At 42.9% G+C, this 21,915-nt stretch overlaps 1 protein-coding gene across 1 annotated transcript in view; it reads right to left on the minus strand.

Annotated features, from left to right (window-relative positions):
- Positions 1–429: 429 nt before the first annotated feature.
- C5H6orf132 (chromosome 5 C6orf132 homolog) overlaps positions 430–21,915 on the minus strand; it is a 45,656-nt gene continuing 24,170 nt past the window's right edge. Inside the window, exons 4-6 of the mRNA XM_074189987.1 lie at positions 10,251–10,332; positions 5,537–8,609; positions 430–2,286 (exon numbers count right to left, since the gene is read on the minus strand). Of these exons, the coding sequence (XP_074046088.1) occupies positions 2,166–2,286; positions 5,537–8,609; positions 10,251–10,332 (3,276 nt within the window). The 3' untranslated portion in view covers positions 430–2,165. The remainder of the gene's footprint in view (positions 2,287–5,536; positions 8,610–10,250; positions 10,333–21,915) is intronic.

The following is a 21,915-nucleotide window of genomic DNA, read 5'->3' on the forward strand; positions in this document are numbered from 1 at the left end:
AGGGAGATCAATTGGCATGTCCAGCAAGTGGTTGGGTCTGGATTCTAACCCAGGTCTCCCCACTCCAATGCTCTTTTCCCTAGGCCACACTGCCTCAGCCTCTACTGTCTTCAGTTTTCTTCTAATATTTTTCCGGCCCAACTCATCTCTCTGGGTCTCAGCTTTCTCTTCTGTAAAACTGACTTTGCTAGATCATAGCATTTTAGAGTAGGATTGATTTTAGAATTTTATGGACAAAGAAACTAAGTTTCACTGAGAAGAAGGGACTTGTCCAAGGCCCCAGTGCTACCAGCCTTGTCACAGTTTTCCTAAGAAGTTAAAATGTAAGGCATTTATCGTCGTGATTGAGCTTCAAATAAGCTCTTCTCACCTCTCATCTGGGATAGAGAAGGAAAGGTAGTCCGAGTAGAAAAAATTCTAGGAAAAGAAAGAAAAGGATCTACCCAATTTCTCCTCCCATCCCCTTTCCCTTTTGTCCCTTCCCCCTCCATCATAATAATTCCAAACACCCTGCACAGCTGGAGAACTGGTCACAGTCAGTAATTTCAAACTAGGCCTGTTTATTTCCAAAGCCAAGAAAAACCCAGTCTTCTGCCCTCTCTAACAAACAGAAGTTAGTTCATACGCTACCCCTTCTGTGTGTGCTTTAATACAGAATATAAGTTAATACACTTTTTTTACAAAACATTGTGCAGAGAAAATACACACAAATTTCATATACATAGAGCCTGGGCCAGTCTTGGAGGTAGGGTCAAGTACATTTCTTATAAGGAGGTGGGCAGGTACCCTGTTCTAGACTCAGTGAGGGATATGCAGGGATATTTTAAGTTCTACATCAGACTGCACACCCATTCCTCTGCTCCCCTCTTCCCCAAACTAAGCCTTGTTTCCTCAATGCTTCTGTGCATTCTACATTGGGTTTGACTAATTGTATCCACACATGGACATCATTCATAATCCTTGTCACTTAATGGAGCACTCTGACCCCCCCAGGGGACAGAGGCAACTCCTGTCATTTCCCTAAGCCTGAGGCCCAAGAAAGAATACTGCTTCTGGAGCAGATGTCCCTGCCTTGAGCCAGATAGGCTGGACAAAATCCTTCTCTCTCTCTCTCTCTCTCTCTCTCTCTCTCTCTCTCTCTCTCTCTCTCTCTCTCTCCTCACTTCTCAGTTAACCATTAAACTTATCTGTTATATATCATCCATGGACACTACCTCCCCTTATTCTCAATCCTTAGCTATGCTTTAAAACCTCAGTGATATTTGTGGTGAACAATTTTTTGTGAGGGGGTAAGTTAGGGGAATAAGGCAAGATCTGTGAGGCTTCCTCCTCCTAAGCCTATTGTAAAGTCTGGCTAAGCTAATGACTCCAAAACCCCATAGTCTGAGTCTTCTGGCTCCTTTGTGTTCTGATCCCAAAAATCATAGCCAAGAAGACCTAGACTTGAATTGTACAGCAAGTCCATTCACCATCTTACCTTTGACACTAGTCCTGGCCTAAGTAAATGGAAAAAATACAATATAGTTCCTCTCTTCCCCAAATAGCAGCAGTCCAAGGCAATCTTATCTTCATGGGTACCCACATCAGTGGAGTGGTTCTAAATGGGCCTCAGGGGCCCTTCCATTTTTGGGGAGTGAAAACTTTGGGATGGCTGTAAGTCAAAGATCCCTAACTCCCCTGGGACCTGGTCAGGTCTTCTCCCAAAAGTGGCAAGTACATTGAGCAAGATTTGAGGGCCAGACAGATGTAAACTCCAGCTGTTCTATGGGATCCTGTTAAAAATCTCATGAGATTCAAATTAGGAACCCTTGTTAGCCCTGGAGATTGGTGGACAGTGGCCCTGCTACTATAGTCTGCTCACAAACTATTATTTATGGTTTGAACTTTTTAAAACCTCATAAATTTTTTTGTATTTGTTGGGGGGCAAGGGGTTGAGGCATAGGATCTAACCTACCAGAAAATTAGGCTTTGGCTAATCAGGGATCCTGGCCAAATGTCTTCCCCTTCTCTTCCTTCCCCTTCAACATCTAAATCAATCCAGGTGTCAACGACAGTGTTCTGTCAAATAAAATTCAAACAGCTTTCTCATTCTCTCCAGAAGACTGCTTTTCATTTGTCCATCTGCCTCTCAGCTATGTGCCAGCCCACTGAGGCAGGCAAAGAGCTCAGGATGTGGCTTTTCGATGTGCCCCAGAGTATACATAGGAAATGGGTTGTCGGGTTCCAGGGCGCACTGTGAAGGTGTTGAGTGGACTGTTGAATTTAGTAGTACTGCTGGGGGATGTCCTAGGATTGGGAAGAAAGGCAGTTAGAGCATTGTAGGCAGTTGGTCTGATGAGAAACAGCACAAAGACATAGACCCTCCCCTCCTCCTCCACACACACACACACACACACACACACACACACACACACACACAGCACTGAGGACCTTGGCACTACTATTATTTCCAGAGAAAAGAATTTCTGAGTTCTTAAGCATCTTCAACCTAGCTCCAAGTTCCCAGTCCCATATCCCTGGCCTCAATAACCTGGGTCCACTCTTCCTCAACAGTGTCTCACAGAAATGGGTGCCTTCTGTGACTGGGTGGGTGGATGGGGGGGGGGGGCTAGGTGGAGATGGCCCAAAGTAAGCATACATTGATAAAATTGCCAGTCCCTGAAACTCTAGGGTTCTACTCCACAAACAGCCTAAAACTATGGGATTTCAAGGAATAGGAAGAGTAGAAATAGGAGAGTAGTGGGTGGAGAAAGAATCTAGGAAAAGATGGTGAGAGGAAAGGAAGGAAAGATAAAGAAGGGACAGGCACTTGTTTTAAAAAAAATTCTACTTTCTACAGTGGCTCTTCCAAACCTTTTTATTCCTCCTCAAACCTTCCCATGCCTCCTATCTCTCCCCCCCCCCCCCCAACTCTCTCAACTGAGATCCTTGACTCATATTTTATATTAAAAAAAAATTAGGGCTATTTGCCAGAAACTCTAATTTCTCTCCTCTTTCTCCCATTCTATCAATTAGATGCCTTCTGCCATTTATCTCTTCATCCTTGACTCCCATGATAGGGTGGTCTTTTTTCCTAAAGTAAACTAACCCTTTTCTAGTAATCTCATTCTACCTCATCTCCTCCAACAGATTACCTTTTCTGAAAACTCTACTTTGTGGATTTTTTCCAATCTCTTCTTGTCTACTGGCTCACTTCTCACTGCCTACAAATGTACCTATCTCATCCTCAAAAAAAACCTCACATAATTTTTCCATTCTAGAAAGGTATCAAAAATCACCAGAATCTCTTCTGCTCTATTCAGCTAAACTCCTTGAAAAAGGTAATCTTCAATAAGTGTCTCCATTTTTCTCTCTTTTCACTCTCTTTTTAACCCTTTACAATCCAGCTCTAATCTTATCATTTCACCAAAACTGCTCTAACGTTTCCAATTCCAATCTTTTCCTTTTCTCAATCCTCATTCTCAACTTCTCTGTAGCCTTTGACATTGTTGATTATGCTTTTCTTTACTGGTTTCTCCTACGAAGTATCCGACTGCTCCTTCCCAGTCTCTTTTGCTGGATTCTCTTCTAGATCATGCCGTCTAACCAGAGGTCTGTCCTAGACCCTTTTCTCCCCAGATATAACCACGGTGATCACATGGATTAAATTACTATCTCTATGAGGATAATTCTTAAATCTACCTTTCCTGTCTCAGTCTCTCTGCTGACCTCCAATCTCACATATCCATTTGCCTTTCCAACATTTCCAAATGTATGTCCAATAAACATCTTAAACTCATCATATCCAAAACTAAACTTGCTATCTTTCCCTGCTAAACTCTCTTCCCCCTTACTTTCCCTATTACTGTAGTAGGTAATACCGCCTCAGACTTAGAATCCTGCAGTTTTCCTCTACTTTTCACTCTCTCTCACCTACCATCTGCTAAGTGTTGCCAAAACTTTTAGATTTTGCCTTTGCAAAATTTTCTTTAATTTCTTATTTTCCCCCTTCTCTTCCCTGACAATGACATTACTCTGATTCAGCCCTAATAATCTCCTGCCTTGATTATTACAACAGTGGGCAGGTAGGTCTGCCTGATCCAATCTGTCCTCCATTCAGCCTCTAAAGTGATTTTCCTAAATCACAGATTTAATTATTTAAATTAATTATTAATTATTTAAATTCTAGTGGCTCCCCATCACCTCCAGGAGCCAATACAAATGCTCTATTTGGCATTAAAAGTCTTTTATAACCTAGATCCTTCCTACCTTTCCAGTCTTCTTATACTTTCCTCCTCTACATGTACTTTTTAAAGAACAGGACACTCCATCTTTCCAGTCCAGGCAATTTTTCTAGCTTCCATTCCTGAAGTGCTCTCCCTTCTTAACTATACCTATTGATTTCCCTGGATTTCTTTAATTATCAAATAAAATCCTATCTTTCATAGTAAGCCTTTCCCAATCTCTTCTAATTTTAATGCCATCTTTCTATTCCTCATTTCCCATTTAACTTACACATAGTATTTTTAGATTTGTATGTTCTCTTCCCCATTAGATGGGGAGTGCCTTGAGGGCAAAAACTGTCTTTCACCTCTCTTTGTATCCTCAGCACAGTACTTGGGATATGTTAGGGCTTAATAAATGCTTATTGATTGATTGATATCTTCCCCTCTACTCCCACCACTGGAGGGGCAGTTTGGCGGGGAAGGAGGAAATTTCTTTACTCACTTTAATGGGTCATATATAGCAAAGCTGCTACAGCAATGGCTGCCCAGGTGTGTCATAGTGAAAAGAACATTGAATTATAGCCAGAAGTTCTGGATTTTTGCACCCTTATCCTACCACATAATATATTCTGTGAGTTTAGGCATGCTACTTTTCTGGACTGCAGTTTCCTTATCTGCAAAATGGGGAAACTATCTAAATTATCACACAAGTGAGATACTTCTGTCTAGTAGGAGGTTCAGTGGAAAGGTGAGAAGTTATTTCACCAGTGTGAGGTATGTTGAGAAACAGGTATCAAATCTAGTGCAGTAAGAATTGGGGTTTGGGGCGGCTAGGTGGTGCAGTGGATAGAGCACCAGCCCTGGAGTCAGGAGTACCTGAGTTCAAATTTGACCTCAGACATTTAATAATTACCCAGCTGTGCGGCCCTGGGCAAACCACTTAACCCTATTTGTCTTGAAAAAAAAACCTAAAAAAAAAAGAATTGGGGTTTGGGGGGAGAGGAAGTCTATCTAAGATGTCCAGAGGCCTAGCAAGGGAAGGAACAAATAGAAGAAAGTGGCTGCTCCAGTAGTCCTGTCTTGTGACTTGTTTTGAAAGTAAATAAAGAAACCCTTATGGAGGGCTGCAGCTGGGATCTGGCAGTTAATGTTGGTCCCTTTCTATACAAGGAGGAAGGAAAGGAGAAGGATGGTGAAAGAAAAAGAAAAGAAGGGAGGAGGATTTTCCAAAAGGCTAGCAATAGAGGCTGCTATAAGTAGCTTATCCTAGTGTGGCCCAGGTCAGCTGCCCCTCCTTTCCTAATATCTTCTGTGTTTACCCCAGGACTCACCTGCTGGTAGCTGGGGCAAAACTGTAGTCTGTATTAGATATTTTGTATATATTGTCCCCAGGTCCTCCACTGCCAGCTCCCCCTCCTGCATAGGGTCCGTTTCTTCCAGTCCCTTCTAGGGATAGCCTTCGAGTATGCAGACCCCCAGGTGCCCGACCTGAAGAATTAACTCGTCGCATTTCTGCTCCTCCGTGTCCAGTCCCATAGGTTCCAACAGGCTGGGACCCAAAGGCATTTGGGGTACTCAGACTTCGGGCAGTTCCACCTCCTAGGCCACAACGCGGGGGCCCAGGGCTTCTCCGAGTCTCACTGAGGTATAGGCGTTTCTTAATGAGGGAGCGGCCTGCACTGGAGAAGCGGTCCAAGCCCCCACTCCCACTGCAGTTGACACTGGAGTAGTAATGGGAGTAACTGTTTCCTGGGGATGCTGAGGGTGATGGCCGCTCATAGCCTGGAAGACCCAGATCTAAGGTTGGGCCATAGTCTGAGAAGCTGTTTCGGAGAGAACCCCTATGGCCCTGGTAGGCTGGGATTGGGGCTGGGGCTGGAGCTGGAGGTGGAGGTGGAGCTGGAGCTGGGGCTGGAGCAGGTGGGTTAGAAAGATCAGCATCGTTACTGAACTCGGGGGGTGGTGGGATGACCTCAAAGTTAAATTCTTCCTCCTCTTCCTCACCTTTCTTGTATGAAGGGGAGGATGGAGAAGAGAAGGACTTGGGGAGCAGGTAGCTTTGGGGGTTGTAGGAAGAAACTGATCTTCCCTGCACCAGGGAAGCCTGAGGCTCTTCCTTTGACCATCTCTGCCTGGTTTGGGACTCTGAAGTCACTGGACCTCTTGGGGATGAGGAGCCCCATTTGTTGGGTCTGTCATACTGAGTTGGTGTGGACATTTGGGGAGCCTGTTCTACTTCTCGGATAGGCTTGGGCACAACTGTGAAGGAGTTGGGTTTGACCTCACTGTAGATGATGCTTTCAGAGACATACTCCGATTGATTTCTGTTGCCACGGAGACTCCCTGGCAATGAAGAGAGGCCCCGGGCACTGCCTCGAGCCCGGCCCTTCTGGGCCCTTTGTTTGGCAGCAAGGAGTAGGGCCATTGGAGATCCTCTTTCTACTACCTCCCCTGTCACTGGGTGTCTGAGGACTTCCCTGTCTGATTGATCTTTTTCAGGATTCTTGACTGATGGGCTTTCAATTTCCTTTATTACTTCAGGCTCCCTCTTGGCAGGACTGGGTATTATCACAGCAGCCTCCTGACCAGAGTGTGCTTGGTCTCGGCCCTGATGAGGTTTGTAGAGAATAGGCACCTCCTCTTGAACCAGGGGACTCTTTGGTGCAGGGGCTGGTGAAAGAGTAGTTCCCATCCTATCAGGTTTTGGAGGCACCAAAATGGAACCCTTAGCCTTTAGGGGAGAAGATATTACTGATGGTTGAGGTTCTGTGGCTTTTTCTGCTCTTCTAATAGTCCTGGTTGTGGGGATGCCTAGATCCTTTTCTGCTTCAGGTTTGGGTGAGGTGGGCAGAAGTGGGAACTTCTTGGCCACTGGCTTAGGAAGTTTGGCATCTCCAGCTCCATTTTCAACTATCCTTTTGGTTTCTGGTCGGGGCTTAGGTGATTGGAGACCTGTAGCTGACTTAGTTTCCTTCTCCAGTGAGGGGGACATCAGGGCTTCCAGCTCACTCTTGATGCGCTGGACACTTGGTTTTGAGGAGTCTGATGGGACATAGTCCACAGGTGGGAGAGTCAGACTTGGGGGAGGCTCTTTTTTGGGTAAACTGGGACTCTTGTCTTTGTTCTCTCCAACTTTGGAGTGGGGTATGGGACCAGTCCCATTGCAGGGAGAGTGTTCTCTCCTTGAGCCACAGAGGTAGGCTGCCAGTTCACTTCTCAGTTTGTCCATTTGTTTAGGATCCCGCCAGTCCACAGGCTCTGAGGAGACCTCAGCCTCTGGGATAGGAGTTTTGGGTTTGGGGATGGGAGAATTTGGTTTGGGGCCTTTCCTTAGCCCTATCAGTGGTACTGGGACCTTTTCTATCACAGGCAGAGGAGGAGCCTCTGGTGGGAGAGGGGGAGTCTCTGGCGGGAGAGGGGGAGCCTCTGGCAGGAGAGGGGGAGCCTCTGGCGGGAGAGGGGGAGCCTCTGGCAGGAGAGGGGGAGCCTCTGGCGGGAGAGGGGGAGCCTCTGGCAGGAGAGGGGGAGCCTCTGGTGGGAGAGGGGGTGCTGGGGGTGGTACTGCTGTTCTGCTGTTTATTCTGGGGCTAGTTTGGCTAGGTTGTGGACTGGATGGCACAGTGTTTTGAAGTTTCCTGGGGCCATTTGGCTCCTGAGTCCCATCAGGGTATGCCTGGGATGCAGGGCGGATATGGAAGCTAGGTGGTAAGGGAAGCCGGTTTGAGATCTTCTTAGGAGTCTCCTCTTCCTCTTGAGGATTCCTAAGAGACTCCTGAACTGGGATGGATGAGGTCCTGACAGGTGCAGGGGGGGGTACCTTGAAGGAACGGGGGAAGGTAAGATGGGGTTCAGGCTTGGATTCAGTAGGAGGGACAGCAGGGCTTCTGGGAGGACTGTTCTTGTGGGCCTCAGACTGCCCCCCATTTAGCACAGTCTCTGATTTCCATTTGGAGACACCACTAGAAGGGAAGAGCCGAGGCCCTGTTGGGGTACGAGGAGACTCTGGGACTGGGGGTCCTGGGGCTGGCATAGGAGGTGGTGGTGGTGCCAAGAAGGCTACAGGTGGGGCTGGAGGGATAAAGTCTGGAGGGGTAGGGGTAGGTGGGGAGGAGAGTGCAGATGGGGAAGGCAGAGCCCCAGGGACAGGTGGTGGAGGTGGAGCCATGTAGGGTGGGGGTGGGGGTGGGGGTGAGGGTTCCAGCAGTAGGGGAGGAGGTGGGGGTGCCATAGAAGGTGGGGGAGGGGGTGGAGACTCCCCCTTGAACACTGAGACATCAGGGGGTGGTCCTGGGGCTGGGCCCACAGGGGGTGGAGGGATGATAGGCTCTTCACTATAGTGTCCAGACCTCAGGTCACCCACAGAGCTGTATAGTCGGAGGTTACCATTGACTTGCAGGCTGCTGTCTATAAAAAAAAAAAGAGAGAGAAGAGTGAGTTGGGCTGGGAACTTCCAGGGTACCCATCTCATCATCTCCTACTCCAGGGAAGTTCACCCCTAAAGTTAAATGATCAGTTCCTGTTTCTCAAGTAGGAGAGATGTCCTGCATACTTAGCAACATGATCTGCTTCTTAACAGCAGGGTAGGAGGACTATATGACTTAAAGGGATCTGGGTGAAGGGGTCTTGGTCCACCTGACCAAACTCTCCTGGCACATGCAGAAGAGGGACAGCAAAAGGATTAGGAAGTAGGGGCAGTGGGGGGGGAGGGGAAAAGGGGGAATTGTTACCTATTAGGGATGGGAAGGCTGGGCTGGAGGTAGACCTAGCTTTTTCCTCTCCTCCTCCCTCCAAAAAAACAGATGTTTTTCAGCTATGTCTTCTGTCTCCAAATCTTCCAGTTTAGTTTTGCTACACTTGCAGGTAAAGGATAGCAGAGCATAGTTCTCTCAGTTTACAATGAATTCTTGAGTTCTAAAAAAGCACTTAAATGCTTGGAGGTAACATTTTATCCCTCATCCAACTTTTCCCCAGTGGAGAAGATACATTTACCAGATGGTGATATCTGCCAGGGAGAAGTCTAGCTTCTCCCTTTCCCAGAACTGGTCACCCTTCCTGAAGCTGCCTGGTTCTCCTTCAAGAATGAACTTGAATTTCTAAGATTTTGATAGTTGCTATAGCTACTTTATGACCAAGGGAATCCCTATCCCCATGACATTTTTTTCCCCTCAATATTTATTTCTTATCTCTCCCTCTTCCACCTACAGCCCTGAAGGAAGCCATGGGGAGAACTGTGTTGTTTTTCAGTTATATCTGACTTTTCGAGACCCCTTTTGGGGTTTTCTTGGCAAAAGATAGTGACATAGTTTGCTGATTCCTTCTCCTGCTCATTTGACAGTTGAGGAAATCAAAGCAAACAAGGTTAATCGACTTGTCCAAAGTCACATAGTTAATAAATATCTGGAGTCACATTGGAACTCAGTAAGATGAGTTTTCCTGATTCCAAGTCCAGTGTTCTATCCATTTCACCAGCTACCCATAGAGAAGACTAGCCTGTCATTAGGTAACAGCTTTCATCATCCCTGGTTTGGGAGATAACATCTTTCCTTCCTTGGTGTCTGACCTCTGTCTTCTCAAAACCCTTAACCCTAATTGACCTGCTCACTAGGCATTATCCTTTATTAGGCATCTTATTTCTGCTTTATACCTTGATTTCCCAACCAAACTAAATGTTTTGAGGGCAGGGACCAGGTCATACTTCTGAAACTTGGATTCAAACCAAGAAAGATACTAGGATGGGAATAACAGGTTACTTTTTCTAGAAAAGCTTTCCCTCCAAACCCTCCAGACTCATCCCTGAACTCCACCCCCCCCCCCAAATAAAAGTTATTGTTCATCCCTTATTCTCTCCTTTCCTCCCTCCCATAACTCTTTTCCAGTTTAAATCCAGTTATATCTATGGGCAAGGATTTTAAGATAAGGTTAGATCTCAGGATAGATTTTGCATAGTGATTGGCCAGTTTGAGCTCTTGAAGAACAACTAGATGTTTGGAGGCAATAACCAGTGATTAAGAACCCTACAGCCCAAAGACAAGGGAACACAAGTACCTTTATTTGTCACTTCTTTGTCCACAAAATCCTCTGGGACAGATGGGGTTGGTACAGCCAGTCCATGGTTTTCCTGTGCATTCTGGAAGAAACCCAAGAATTGTGAGTAGGGCAAAATAGGTAGATTTATATATATATTTTTAAAATTACTTTCATAAGGGTACTCTTCTGGTTGAGGAGCTTAAATTGATTTCCCATTGCTTTTTTTTTTCAATTTGGAGTTAAGTGATTGCCCAGGATCCCACAACTAATAAGTATCTGAGACCAGATTTGAATTCAGGTCAGTGTTCCATTGTGCCATCTAGCTGCTTTTCCCCATTACTTATTGGACAAAATATTTGAGGTCCTTCATAGCTGACCCTGACCACTTTATGGGCCATCTGCTATAGTAAGACCAACTTCCTCACTCTCTTTGATATCTGCCATACACCATTTGACTCCCTGGGTTTGCCCCTTACATAGAAGAGCCATCATTGTCTCCTCCAGCTGTGGCAAAATGTAGATCAGGATAACTAGTGATGGCTTCTATGTAATGGGAGACCTGATGACTTTGCATAACCCTACCTCATGAAAATCCAATTCACTTGCAAGTCATAACATCACTTTTCTGAGTCATAGGTCCTCTTAGAGAACATAGAACAAACAATAACAACAGTCTAGCTGTGGAAACCCTATCTTTTCCTCAAAACTCAGTTCAGGGGCGGCTAGGTGGCGCAGTGGATAAAGCACCGGCCCTGGAGTCAGGAGTACCTGGGTTCAAATCCGATCTCAGACACTTACTAATTACCTAGCTGTGTGGCCTTGGGCAAGCCACTTAACCCCATTTGCCTTGCAAAATCCTAAAAAAAAACCCAACAAAAGAAAAAACTCAGTTCAATTCTCAAATACTCTGAAAAAAATCTTCCCTCTCAGACACAGTGGTTTTTGTTTCTCTAGTTCACTCAGAGCACAGTTAGTCTGTTCTACCACATACCACATTTAATTATCTTTAGTTCCCCCTGTCCCTGAATATAAATACTTTGAAGATAGGGACCATTTTATTTTTGTTTTTGTATGGTATATAATGGGTAGTTCATAAATGCTTATTATATTGAGTTATATTATTATATTTATTCAATATATTATATTGAAGTTAGACTTTAAGAAGAAAATAACTTAGAATGTGTTGCAAGACACAGTTGGATAGGACTTTATAGCTTGTCTAATCCAAATTTTCCACTGATCCATGAGGGCTCATCAGTATCTGGAGATTTTCAATTCAAAAAATTTTCCTGAATTAGCCTGAATTGGCTTCCCCAAACTCCCCTAATCCCAATCACTCATATGCCATACTCTCAGCATCCTTACAATCATCTCTATCCTCTGTACCACTTCAGTTTCTTTTTTAGGAGTTAAAGCTGCCATCAGTTCTAGAGTCAGGAGGAGGCAAACTTTTTTTTTTTTTTTTTTTTAGGTTTTTGCAAGATAATGGGGTTAAGTAGCTTGCCCAAGACCACACAGCTAGGTAATTATTAAGTGTCTGAGACCGGATTTGAACCCAGGTACTCCTGACTCCAGGGCCGGTGCTTTAACCACTGCGCCACCTAGATGCCCCTGGAGGCAAACTTTTATGGAAATAAGATGTAGTCCTTGGCAAGTTTCCTGGATAAATCTGGCTACAGGGCTTATCTTTGGATGAAGGATTGGGAGGAGAGGGTGGTTTGCAGCTGTTTCTAGAAATAGGCTGGAGGCTTCTGAGGCTTGATGACTTTACGGGGGCAGCTGTTATCTTCATCTTCCAGTACTACCCTAAGCCAAACCTCTGGGGGAAAACCTAGCCTCAAACTTGGGTCACAGAATCAAAGAGCTTGGTATAGAACACCAGAAAAGGCATTCAATTAGTCATTTGTTGAATGAATGAAATCAATGAATGAATGAATGGAATTTTAGAACTTTAGAGTGGTCAAAGGTGGAAGGGATTTTAGAGATTATCTGAACATAACCCTCATTTTATATTTGAGAAAGTTTTGACCTGAAAGGGAAGAAATTTGCAAAAGATCACAAGTCGGGGTGGCTAGGTGGTGCAGTGGATAGAGCATCAGCCCTGGAGTCAGGAGGACCTGAGTTCAAATCTGACCTCAGACATTAATTGCCTAGCTGTGTGGCCCTGGGCAAGCCAATTAAACCCATTGCCTTGCCAAAACTTAAAAAAAAAAAAGGTCACAAGTCTAGTGAGGGGGGAAGGCAAAATTTGAACCCAAATCTTCTATTATTTCCACTATACACCAGAGTCACTTTGAATGGTTCATTTATAATTCTATAAAGAAAGTCTCTGACCTTCATTTCCACATAGCCCTTGACCTCAAAGGACATTTAAGTTTCATTATATTCAAAGACCACAAGTAATGGAAACCCATTCTTAGACTCATTTTGTAACATTGACCTGGATGGATTGGATGCTTTTAAATAACCCTCTTAATACCTTTTAAAAACAGCTTGTGAAGCACAGGACACACCCTCATGCCTTGCTCTGTTAGAGAAGGAAATTCTTTTAGGGAGTTCCAGTAACATAGCAGAGAGGGCAGGACATCCCTTTGAACTTGAGTTTGGGTGAGGCTCAAAGCCAGCCTCCACCTCTCCACAGAAGCCTTCCTAGATAGGGCCTAAACTGGCTCACCACCCACTCATCATCCAAGACACCTCCCACTCCCTCTCTCCACTCATTTGGTCTTTATGCAAACTGTCAACTCAATTACTCACTCCCTAGGCCTAGAAGAACTATGGCAAGCTTTAAAATTCCTGGTTAACTTGCTTTTCTCATCCAATCTATTTTTCTGGAGCCATCTGTCAAAGTCCATTTGCTTAAGCAATGCAAATATAAATTCGTTTAAATATCAGCTCAAGAAGAACTCAACTAGGAAGGGAAGTCAGCTGTTCTCTATCAGGACAGAGAATTGAGGGACTGGAGTTGAGCCTTCAAATGTCTGTAGACCCAGAATAACATTACCCTATACCTTCCTGCTGAATCCCAAGGGCCCATCTTTCCATCTTATTTGAAGCTACATGGACCCTCCTATGTTCATCATCCCTCCATTAGAATATGAGAGCAATGATTATCTTTTTTATTTGTATCTCTGGCACTGTAGCATTTAATAAGGCTTTAAAAATGCCTTTTCATTCATTCAATAACAGCTCTCATTTCTATAATACTTTATGGTCTATAAAGTGTTTTCCTCAAATCATGTAGGCAGTGCAAGTTTCTTGACCCAATTTTGCAGAAAAAACACATGGTGAGAAGCATTTTTACATGTATACACATATATGTGTATATATGCTAATTATTTTTTTATTATTCACTATATTAGTAAAAGCATTGCACAGAAGTGGTTCAAGAACAAAACCTTATGCCATGTCACTAGAAATCTCCCTTTGGACTATCTTACAGGTCTATTAGTCAATAATCTTTGGATTTAATTAAAATTTTTTTAGAAGCATTCATGTGCTAAGGACAATGCTAAGCACTTTACAAGCATGTCATCTGCCTAACAATAACCTAGGAGGCAGATGCAATTATTATCTTCATTTTTCAATTGAGGAAACTGAGTCAGGTAGTGGTTAAATGAATTTCCCAAGGTCACAAAGCTATTCGGTGTCCAAGATTGGATTTGAAATCAGGTCTTACTAACTCCAGGCCCAGTGTTCCATCCCCAGAGACTTTGAACTCTTTATTTGCCTTGCCTTAATTGCCCCCTTTTTTTGCAAAAGAAAAAAGCAGGTGGGGGCAGCTAGGTGTGGAAGACTGACCCTGGAGTCAGGAAGACCTGAGTTTAAATGTGACCTCATCTAGTTGTATAACCTTTAGCAATTCACATGATTCCACTGCCTTGGAAAAAAAGGAAAAAGAAAAAGAAAAAAGCGGGTAAAGAGAGGTGACCTGAGTCCTGGTTAGATTTGAATAGCAATAGAAAACTTCTTTTCTAACTTCATCATCTCTATCAGGACTTTGAAACAGCTTGTAACTGATCATTAACAGATGGATGCAATTACTTTATTGGATATTTTTGCTTAATTGACCTGCTTTGCCATAAAGACAGTAAAATATATTTTGCTTTTTTGCAAGACAATGGGGTTAAGTGACTTGCCCAAGGTTCCATAGCTAGGTAATTATTAAGTGTCTGGATTTGACTCTGGATTTGAACTCAGGTCCTCCTGACTACAGGCTGATGCTCTATCCACTGTACCACCCAGCTGCCCCTCTGTGAAACATTTTAAAAAATGGATTGGACTAAATTCTAGAAGGGGGAGTTACTGGACTGTTGGTATCTGGTTCTCCATCAGGACTCTTGGTTGACCCCCTCACAATGGGGTAATCAAAGGGAAAGCTAGCAGAGCCAGCAGAGAAGCAGTAGTAGGGGAACCTGGGTTAGAGTCTTGGATGAATCATGTTTCCTCATCTGTCAAATCAAAGACATGATCTCTAAGGCCTCTTTGTAGCTCTTTTATCATTAGGGCCAAAGTCATATACTATTAGGATTAACATCAGCTGAACTCCTAGTCTCCTGCCTCCAAGCATCTTTGTCTTTCTCTTTTTCCTGCCTCCAGTTTTCTTTCCACCATACCCTGCTGCTCCTAGGTATCTCAACATATTTGTAAATATGCTTGCACATTCAAACATTCCCTTCCCCAACCCTTTCATTGTTAACCTATAGAATCAAACCTGGGGGAAGGGACATATCTTTGAACTTCAGAGAACCTTCAGAAGTTTTTTTATTCTCCAGAATACAAGTCACTTCCCTTTCCTTGCCCTGTTCAGGGAGGGTAGTAGAAAGAACATTTAATTTGAAATGAAAAGACCTGGGTTCAAACCCTGTTTCTGTCACTTCAGCAACTATCAGCTAGGTGATGTAGAAGAGAGAAGTGGAACTGGAGTCAGGAAGACTTGATTTCAAAATTAATCTCATACATTTACTAACTATGTGATCCTGGCCATGTCACTTAACCCTAATTGCCTTTTAAAAAAAAGGAAATAATAACAATTTCTTAATAATTAGCATTTATATAGCATTTTGAGGCATGCAAAGAATTTTACAAATATTTTCCCTATTTGATCCTCACAAAAACACCTAGCTACCCCAATTATTAATATTTCATGATTTTTCCCTCTCTGGGATTCTGTTTTCCTTCTTTTAGGTGGGTAGATTAAATGATTTTTTTTAATGCCAAAATCCTATGATTCTTACAAATAGCTTACATTTATACTATACTTTATGATTACAAAGTGCTTTTAGTCAACAATTTCTTTAGACAAATATAGTTATTCCTTCCACATTGAGACTTTCCCCAACTTGGCTTTGATCTAATGCTAGTCTGATGGGCATAAGAAATTAAATAAGAATCTTTTAGAAGTTTTTCAGAATTGCAGATGACACACAAAGAACAGCAGACAACACAGAGCCTATGGCCAAATATGTAGCCCAATTTTATAATGTGGTCGTAAACACCCCCCAAAAGAAAACAAATTTGGACTCCTATTCTGAAAAAAAAGGAAGGGTCAAAAAATTTTAGGAGGATTTCACAGATTGTGGAAGTGCTGCACCCTTTACACCATGATCTGAAAGGGATAACTGCAGAATAATTATCAAAACTAATTTTTTTTAATTTTTAAAAAAAGTATTTTAAATTTTTTTTGTTTTTTTTCAATACTCCTATAGTACAAAGGAAGGAACTGGGATGAAGAGGAGCTGGAAGGGACTTTAGAGCAGGAAACAGAACTACAAAAGTGACCTATCCAAGGTCACCCATGAAATTTCAAGGTAGAGATTGTGAAAGGTTAATTTATACTCATTCAAGGTCACACTGATAAATATTAGAATTGGAACTTGAATTCAGATTAAAAGATTATTAGCCAACTAAATGACACAGTGGATAGAGTACTGGGTCTAGGGTGGAGAAGATTCAAATTTCTTACTAGCAGTGTGACTTAACTTCTGCCTCAGTTTCCTTAACTGTAAAATGAGGATAATAATAGTCAATTCCTAGAGGTTTTTATGAGAATCAGATAATGTTTGTAAAGTGTTCAACACAGTGTCTGGCACACTTTAGGTGTCCTTGTTCCTTTGCCTGCTCCACACTCATCCCATTGTACTCCATCTCTCAGAAAGTAGCCCTATTATTAATAGCCTTGCCTTGGATTTGAACTGAGATTGTTGAGGGCTTCAAAGCAAAGTACTCATCATCCTCAAATCACTGTGCCATAAGGACTGAATCATCTCCCTCTAAGCCTGTTTCCTCTTCTGTTGAATAAGCTGGGTGGACTGGATGACCTCTAAGATCTCTTTGTACTCTCCCATCTCCCTGGTCCCTAGTGACAGCTTTGCATATGAGTTTCCCTAGGGGTTCTTTGGAGAGTTAGGGGACCAGGAGTGGAGGGCACAGCTCAGTGACAGAACTTTGGGAAGAGAAGGGACTGAAGAGGAGGAGATTTAGATAGGGGCGATTCAGATGTCCCAAGCTACCCAAAGCAACTCTCTTCTCTGGGACAGTCAGGAGAAAGCTGCTGTGCTCAGGGATGGGGACCAATGCTTCCCACTGCCCTTTTGATGAATTCCAGACTTGGTGCTTGTGGATTAGAAGTCCTAAGTGGTGGACACACAGGAGTGTCTAGACAAAACATGTTGGAGGTGAGCAGGTTTTGTAGCCTAGCCTTCCTCTCAGGTCATTTTGCATTCTAGGCATTGCTACAGCTCTCCCAATAATAGTTTTAAAAGGATCAGAGATATGGAGCTGGGAAGAAACTTGGAGTTCATTTAGTCAAATCTTCTAACTTTAGAGTTAAGGAAACTGAGGCCCAGTAGGGTTAAGTAAGTTACCCAAAGTCACACAGGTACTAACAGAATTCAAATTCAAATTTAGGTCCTGGGACTTTAGCATTTTCCCCGCAAAATTATACTATCAACTTTTGGTTGGGAAAGAGGGGAACACAGCCTTCTTTAGGGCTACCTGCCCAACATTAAGAGTTAATAGATTGGGGTGGCTAGGTGTAGCAGTGGATAGAGCACTGGCCTTGGAGTCAGGAGTACCTGGGTTCAAATCCAGCCTCAGACACTTAATAATTACCTAGCTGTGTGGCCTTGGGCAAACCACTTAACCCCATTTGTCTTGCAAAAAAAAAAAGAGTTAATAGATTTGAAGGGTAATCAAAGCTCAAGAAATGATATTTAAGCCAGAATTTGAATCCAGAACTCCAACCTTAAACCTAACAAGCTGTGTGCCTGTGGACAAGTTATTTTCTCTCTCTGGGTCCATTTTCTACCAAAGTGAAGGTGAAATAGTTTGATTCTAAGGTGCCATCCTGCTCTAAATTTTATGATGCTAATACAGAAACAGGTGCACAATTTGCATGTTTCTCATGTGAAGTCTAAACCATTGGGGGTTGGGCTCCTAGGTTGAAGTTGCAGGTGTGTGAGGCTCTCTCCTTCCTCCACCCTTCTAAAGGTACAAATACATTTCTCCTTGCTCCACCCGTGGCCTGTTAAGTCAGGTCCCGATCTTCATCGGCCGTCCCTCCCCAAAGCTTGCTCTCAGATGGAACTCCCATCCCCAGAAAACTATTGTTTCAGCTGCTGACACCAGTGTTCCTGCAGTTTCCAGGAGGCTTCAGTTGAAAGAACACTGACTCTGAAGTCAGAGATAATTGGAGTCGATGTTGTTCATCCTTGTCTGACTCTTTGTGACCCCAACTGGGGTTTGCTTGCAGAGATACTACTGTGGTTTGCCATTTCCTTCTCCAACTCATTATACAAATGGGGAAACTGAGGCAAACAGGGTTGGTCACACTGCTAGTATCAGAGATGAATTCAGATCTTCCTGACTTCAGGCCCAGCACCCTATTCATTGGGCCACTTAGGGCAAATCACTTAATCAGTCTCAGTTTTCTCAACTCTAAAATAAGAAACCTAAACTTCAAGGTCCTCCCTTTAGCTCTAAATCATTAAACCTATGATGTCAGAGTTGGCAGGCATAAGAAACCACATCATCCAATACTCTCATTTTGTAACAGTTACAGTCCAGAGAAGGAGCATAGCCTCAAAGAACTAAGAACCAAAAGAACTTCTAAGTCCAGAGAGTCTAATCCCCTCATTTTTATTTAAATGAGAAAACTGAAGTGCAGGGAAATTAATGATTTTCTCAAGGTCTCAGAAAGAGTAAATATCAGAGGTTGCTTGCCAAAGATCACATAACAAAGTTGGAGGTACCGACCAGGCTCCAGGTCCACAGTCTATTCCATTAGACAGTACCAGCAGCACTGTGGTATCAGGGGTCATCTCCAGTTGTCCTGATCTATATACCTTGCCACTGGACTCAGATGACTGAAGAGTAGAGAATGAAGCTGGTGACTGCACAGCCCTGCTTCACTTAAATCCAATTCACTTGTAAGCCATGGCATTGCCTTCCTGATGCCAAGGTCCTTTTTCAGAACCAGGACAAACAACAACAATCACCACCACCATAGGTACTGTGATTGACCAAAAAGGTCATGGTCCATTCATGGGATGTGGGTATGGAGTCATACAACCCACACAAATAATTGGACCCAACAGCTTGCTTGTTCCAGCTCTTGAAATCTCCTCTAAGAATACAGGGAAACAACTAATGTAGAAAAAATCAATTAAGTTGTTTTTTCCTGGAACATGAAGAGCAAGAGCCTGCTTTCACCCGGGGCAATTGTACCTTGAGCCCCCAAATACTTTGCCCTTTGGCCTAGTCTCTTGAAGGAAGTGACAGGATGAAACCATCCGGAATCTCCCAATATTCTATTTAGAGACACTCCTTACATATATAAATGACTTAAATGATGAAGGTCATTTTCCTCCCTTTAAGTCCTAGGTAAGAATACAAATCCAGAATTCACTTACCCCTAAACTCCAACCCCCCCCCCCCCCAGCATTTCCTAGCCACACACACCTCATAACTTCTCTTCCTCCCTCCCCTTCCAATTTCAATTCAACAAATATTTATTGCAAAGTATTCTGCTAGGTACTAGAGCTATAAAGACAAAATTAAAAATAAAAATAAAAAATACCCCCAAGGAGCTCACATTCTACAAGATATATTCACATATATTCAACCCATACACAGATAAGTAAAGATAAGATCATAGGAAATAGAGAACAGTAACTCAGAGGTTTAGGAAAGGCTTAGAAGAGAAAGTTATATCTGGGCTGGATTTTGAGGGGAAGATACAGATTCTAAGAGCTGACTATTAGAAAGGGAGGAGATTTGAACTCAGATCCTTCTGATTCTGGGACTGGCATTCTATCCACTATGCCACTATACAATGGTCCTAGAAAGGCAGCCTAATTGATCATAAAGGGCTTTAAATGTTACGCCGAGTAGTTTGCCTTTTATCCTGGTGGCAATAGTTGAGTCTCTGAAAGATTGTGAACAAGAAAATCATATGGTTAAAAGTCTGTTTTAGGAAGATTATTGTGACCACTGTGTAAATGATGGATTAGAGAAAGAAGAGACCAGAGGCTCTAAGACCAATTAGGATGCCACTGAAATAGTCCAGGCAATAGATAATTAGGGTCTGAACTAGAGTGGTAACTGTAAAAGGGGAAAGAAGGGAAAAGAAGGGAACAGATTAAAGAGATATTTTATGTATAATCTATATTGGATTCTTACCTTCTCAGGGAGGGCAGAGGAGAAAGAAGGGGGCAGGGATAGATTGTAGAACTCAAAACTTAAAAAAACCCAAATGTTAAAAACTGTTTTAACATATAATTAGGAGGGAAAATTATACATATGTAAATATATGTATGTATGTAAACACATGCATACATACACAAAGAGATGATGTAGAGAAGGAATTTATTATCCTTGGCAATTTATCAGATGAAAAAAAGTGTGAGGGACCGGGAAAAGATAAGAATGATGCTGACTGTAAACCTGGACAACTGGAAGGATGGTGGTATCCATGAAATAAACAGGAAGTTTTGGAGGGGAAAGAGGAAGAATATAGAGTATTTGAGATGTCTAAGAGACTTCTAGGTAGATGTCCAGCAGGAATCAGGAGAAAAATTAGGGATGGAAATATAGATTTTGAATTTATCAGGCAGCTAGGAGGAACAGCAAAGCAGAGCATCGAGCCTAGAATTAGGAAGATGAGTTCAAATTCAGATTTATCAGTGTGACTCTGAGCAAGTCATTTAACCCTGTTTGCCTCAATTTCCTCATCTTAATATGAGCTGGAGAAGGAAATAGCAAACCATTCCAGTATCTTTGCCAAGAAATTCCCAGATGAGGTCACAAAAAAAGTCGGACATGATTAATTGACTAATGAAAACCTTAAAATGCTAATAAAAACACTATCAATGTTATCTGTGGAGAAATGTGAACCTGTGAAGACTGATGAGTTCCTACTCCTCATATTTTTTGGAATCAAAAGGGATATTAAAGGTCAACCAATGCCAACCCTTCATTTAAAAAGGGGGATAAAAGGGGCTAAAGGAGGTTAAGTGATTTGCCTAATGTTCTACAGTAACAGGGCCAGAATTCAAACTTGAGTTCTCCAAATCCAAATGCAGAGTTCTTTTTTGAGAGATTTCACATTTACTGTTTCTTGCATCTGACTCTCCATCTATTTACTCTGTGCCTCTCACTGTTTGATTCTCATGTTTCAGAAGCTCTTCGGGGTTCACTCTAATCTCAGCCAAAGTCCCACCTTCTGTAAGAAGCCTTTCTGGGGCCCCCCTTCATTGCTCATGCCTCCCCTCTGGGATTATCTCCAATTTACTTCCATATATGTTGTGTTTCCATGTTGCCTGCCCTATTAGGTGTTCCTTTTGTAAAGAGACTATTTTTTTGATTTTCTTTGTATTTCAAATACTTAGCACAGTACCTGATAAATGCCTAATAATTGTTAACTCAATTACCCTGTCCATTAAAGGACTGAGAATTCATACTGTATTTTTTTTCCCTAGACTAGAGGTTCTTAACTTATTTTAGGGTCCTAGACCTCTTTGACACTCTAGTGAATTCTGGATTCCTTCTCAGAGATATTAGAAACAAATTTATGACCCCCTAGCATAAGAAACAGAGAGAGAGAGAAAAAGAAGAAAGAGGAGGGAGGGAGAGAGAGAGAGAGAACACTTGGATTTGGCCCAGGAACTCTGCCTATTGAATGAACTGGGCTTCTTCACCTCTGTCCCTGGGCCAAGTGCTCCTTTAGACACTTTCACAAAGCTCTTTGTTCTTGGATATCCTTTCCCCACACCCAGGGCTTGGTGTTATACATCAAGATCTTCATTTTTAGAATTCCTTACCCAGCCAAGCCCTGGCCATTCAGGATCAGATATTGGTTGGTAGGTAGAGGCTTGACTGGACATTGCAACCACAATTGCACTTTCCACTGGGTTCGACACCCAGGGCTACCCTACCTTGTGCCACCCATCCAGTCTTTAGTAGAGGAAGGTGTATTGCTCTCTGTAGTTTGTGGACACTGCTCTGAGGGGTAGAGAAACACAGAGAAAGAGTCTTGTTCCTATCCCCATTGCTTGACAGTTCATTTGGCCTGAGAAGAGGCTTATCTCAAGAGGGAGAAAGGGAAGACCACTCATCTCCTCCACTCAAACTCCAATAGATATGAGGAAATAGTTATGAAGTAAACTTATCCCAAAGAAGAGAT

This window comes from Macrotis lagotis, chromosome 5, assembly GCF_037893015.1.
Source record: "Macrotis lagotis isolate mMagLag1 chromosome 5, bilby.v1.9.chrom.fasta, whole genome shotgun sequence".
Taxonomy (NCBI): Eukaryota; Metazoa; Chordata; class Mammalia; order Peramelemorphia; family Peramelidae; genus Macrotis; species Macrotis lagotis.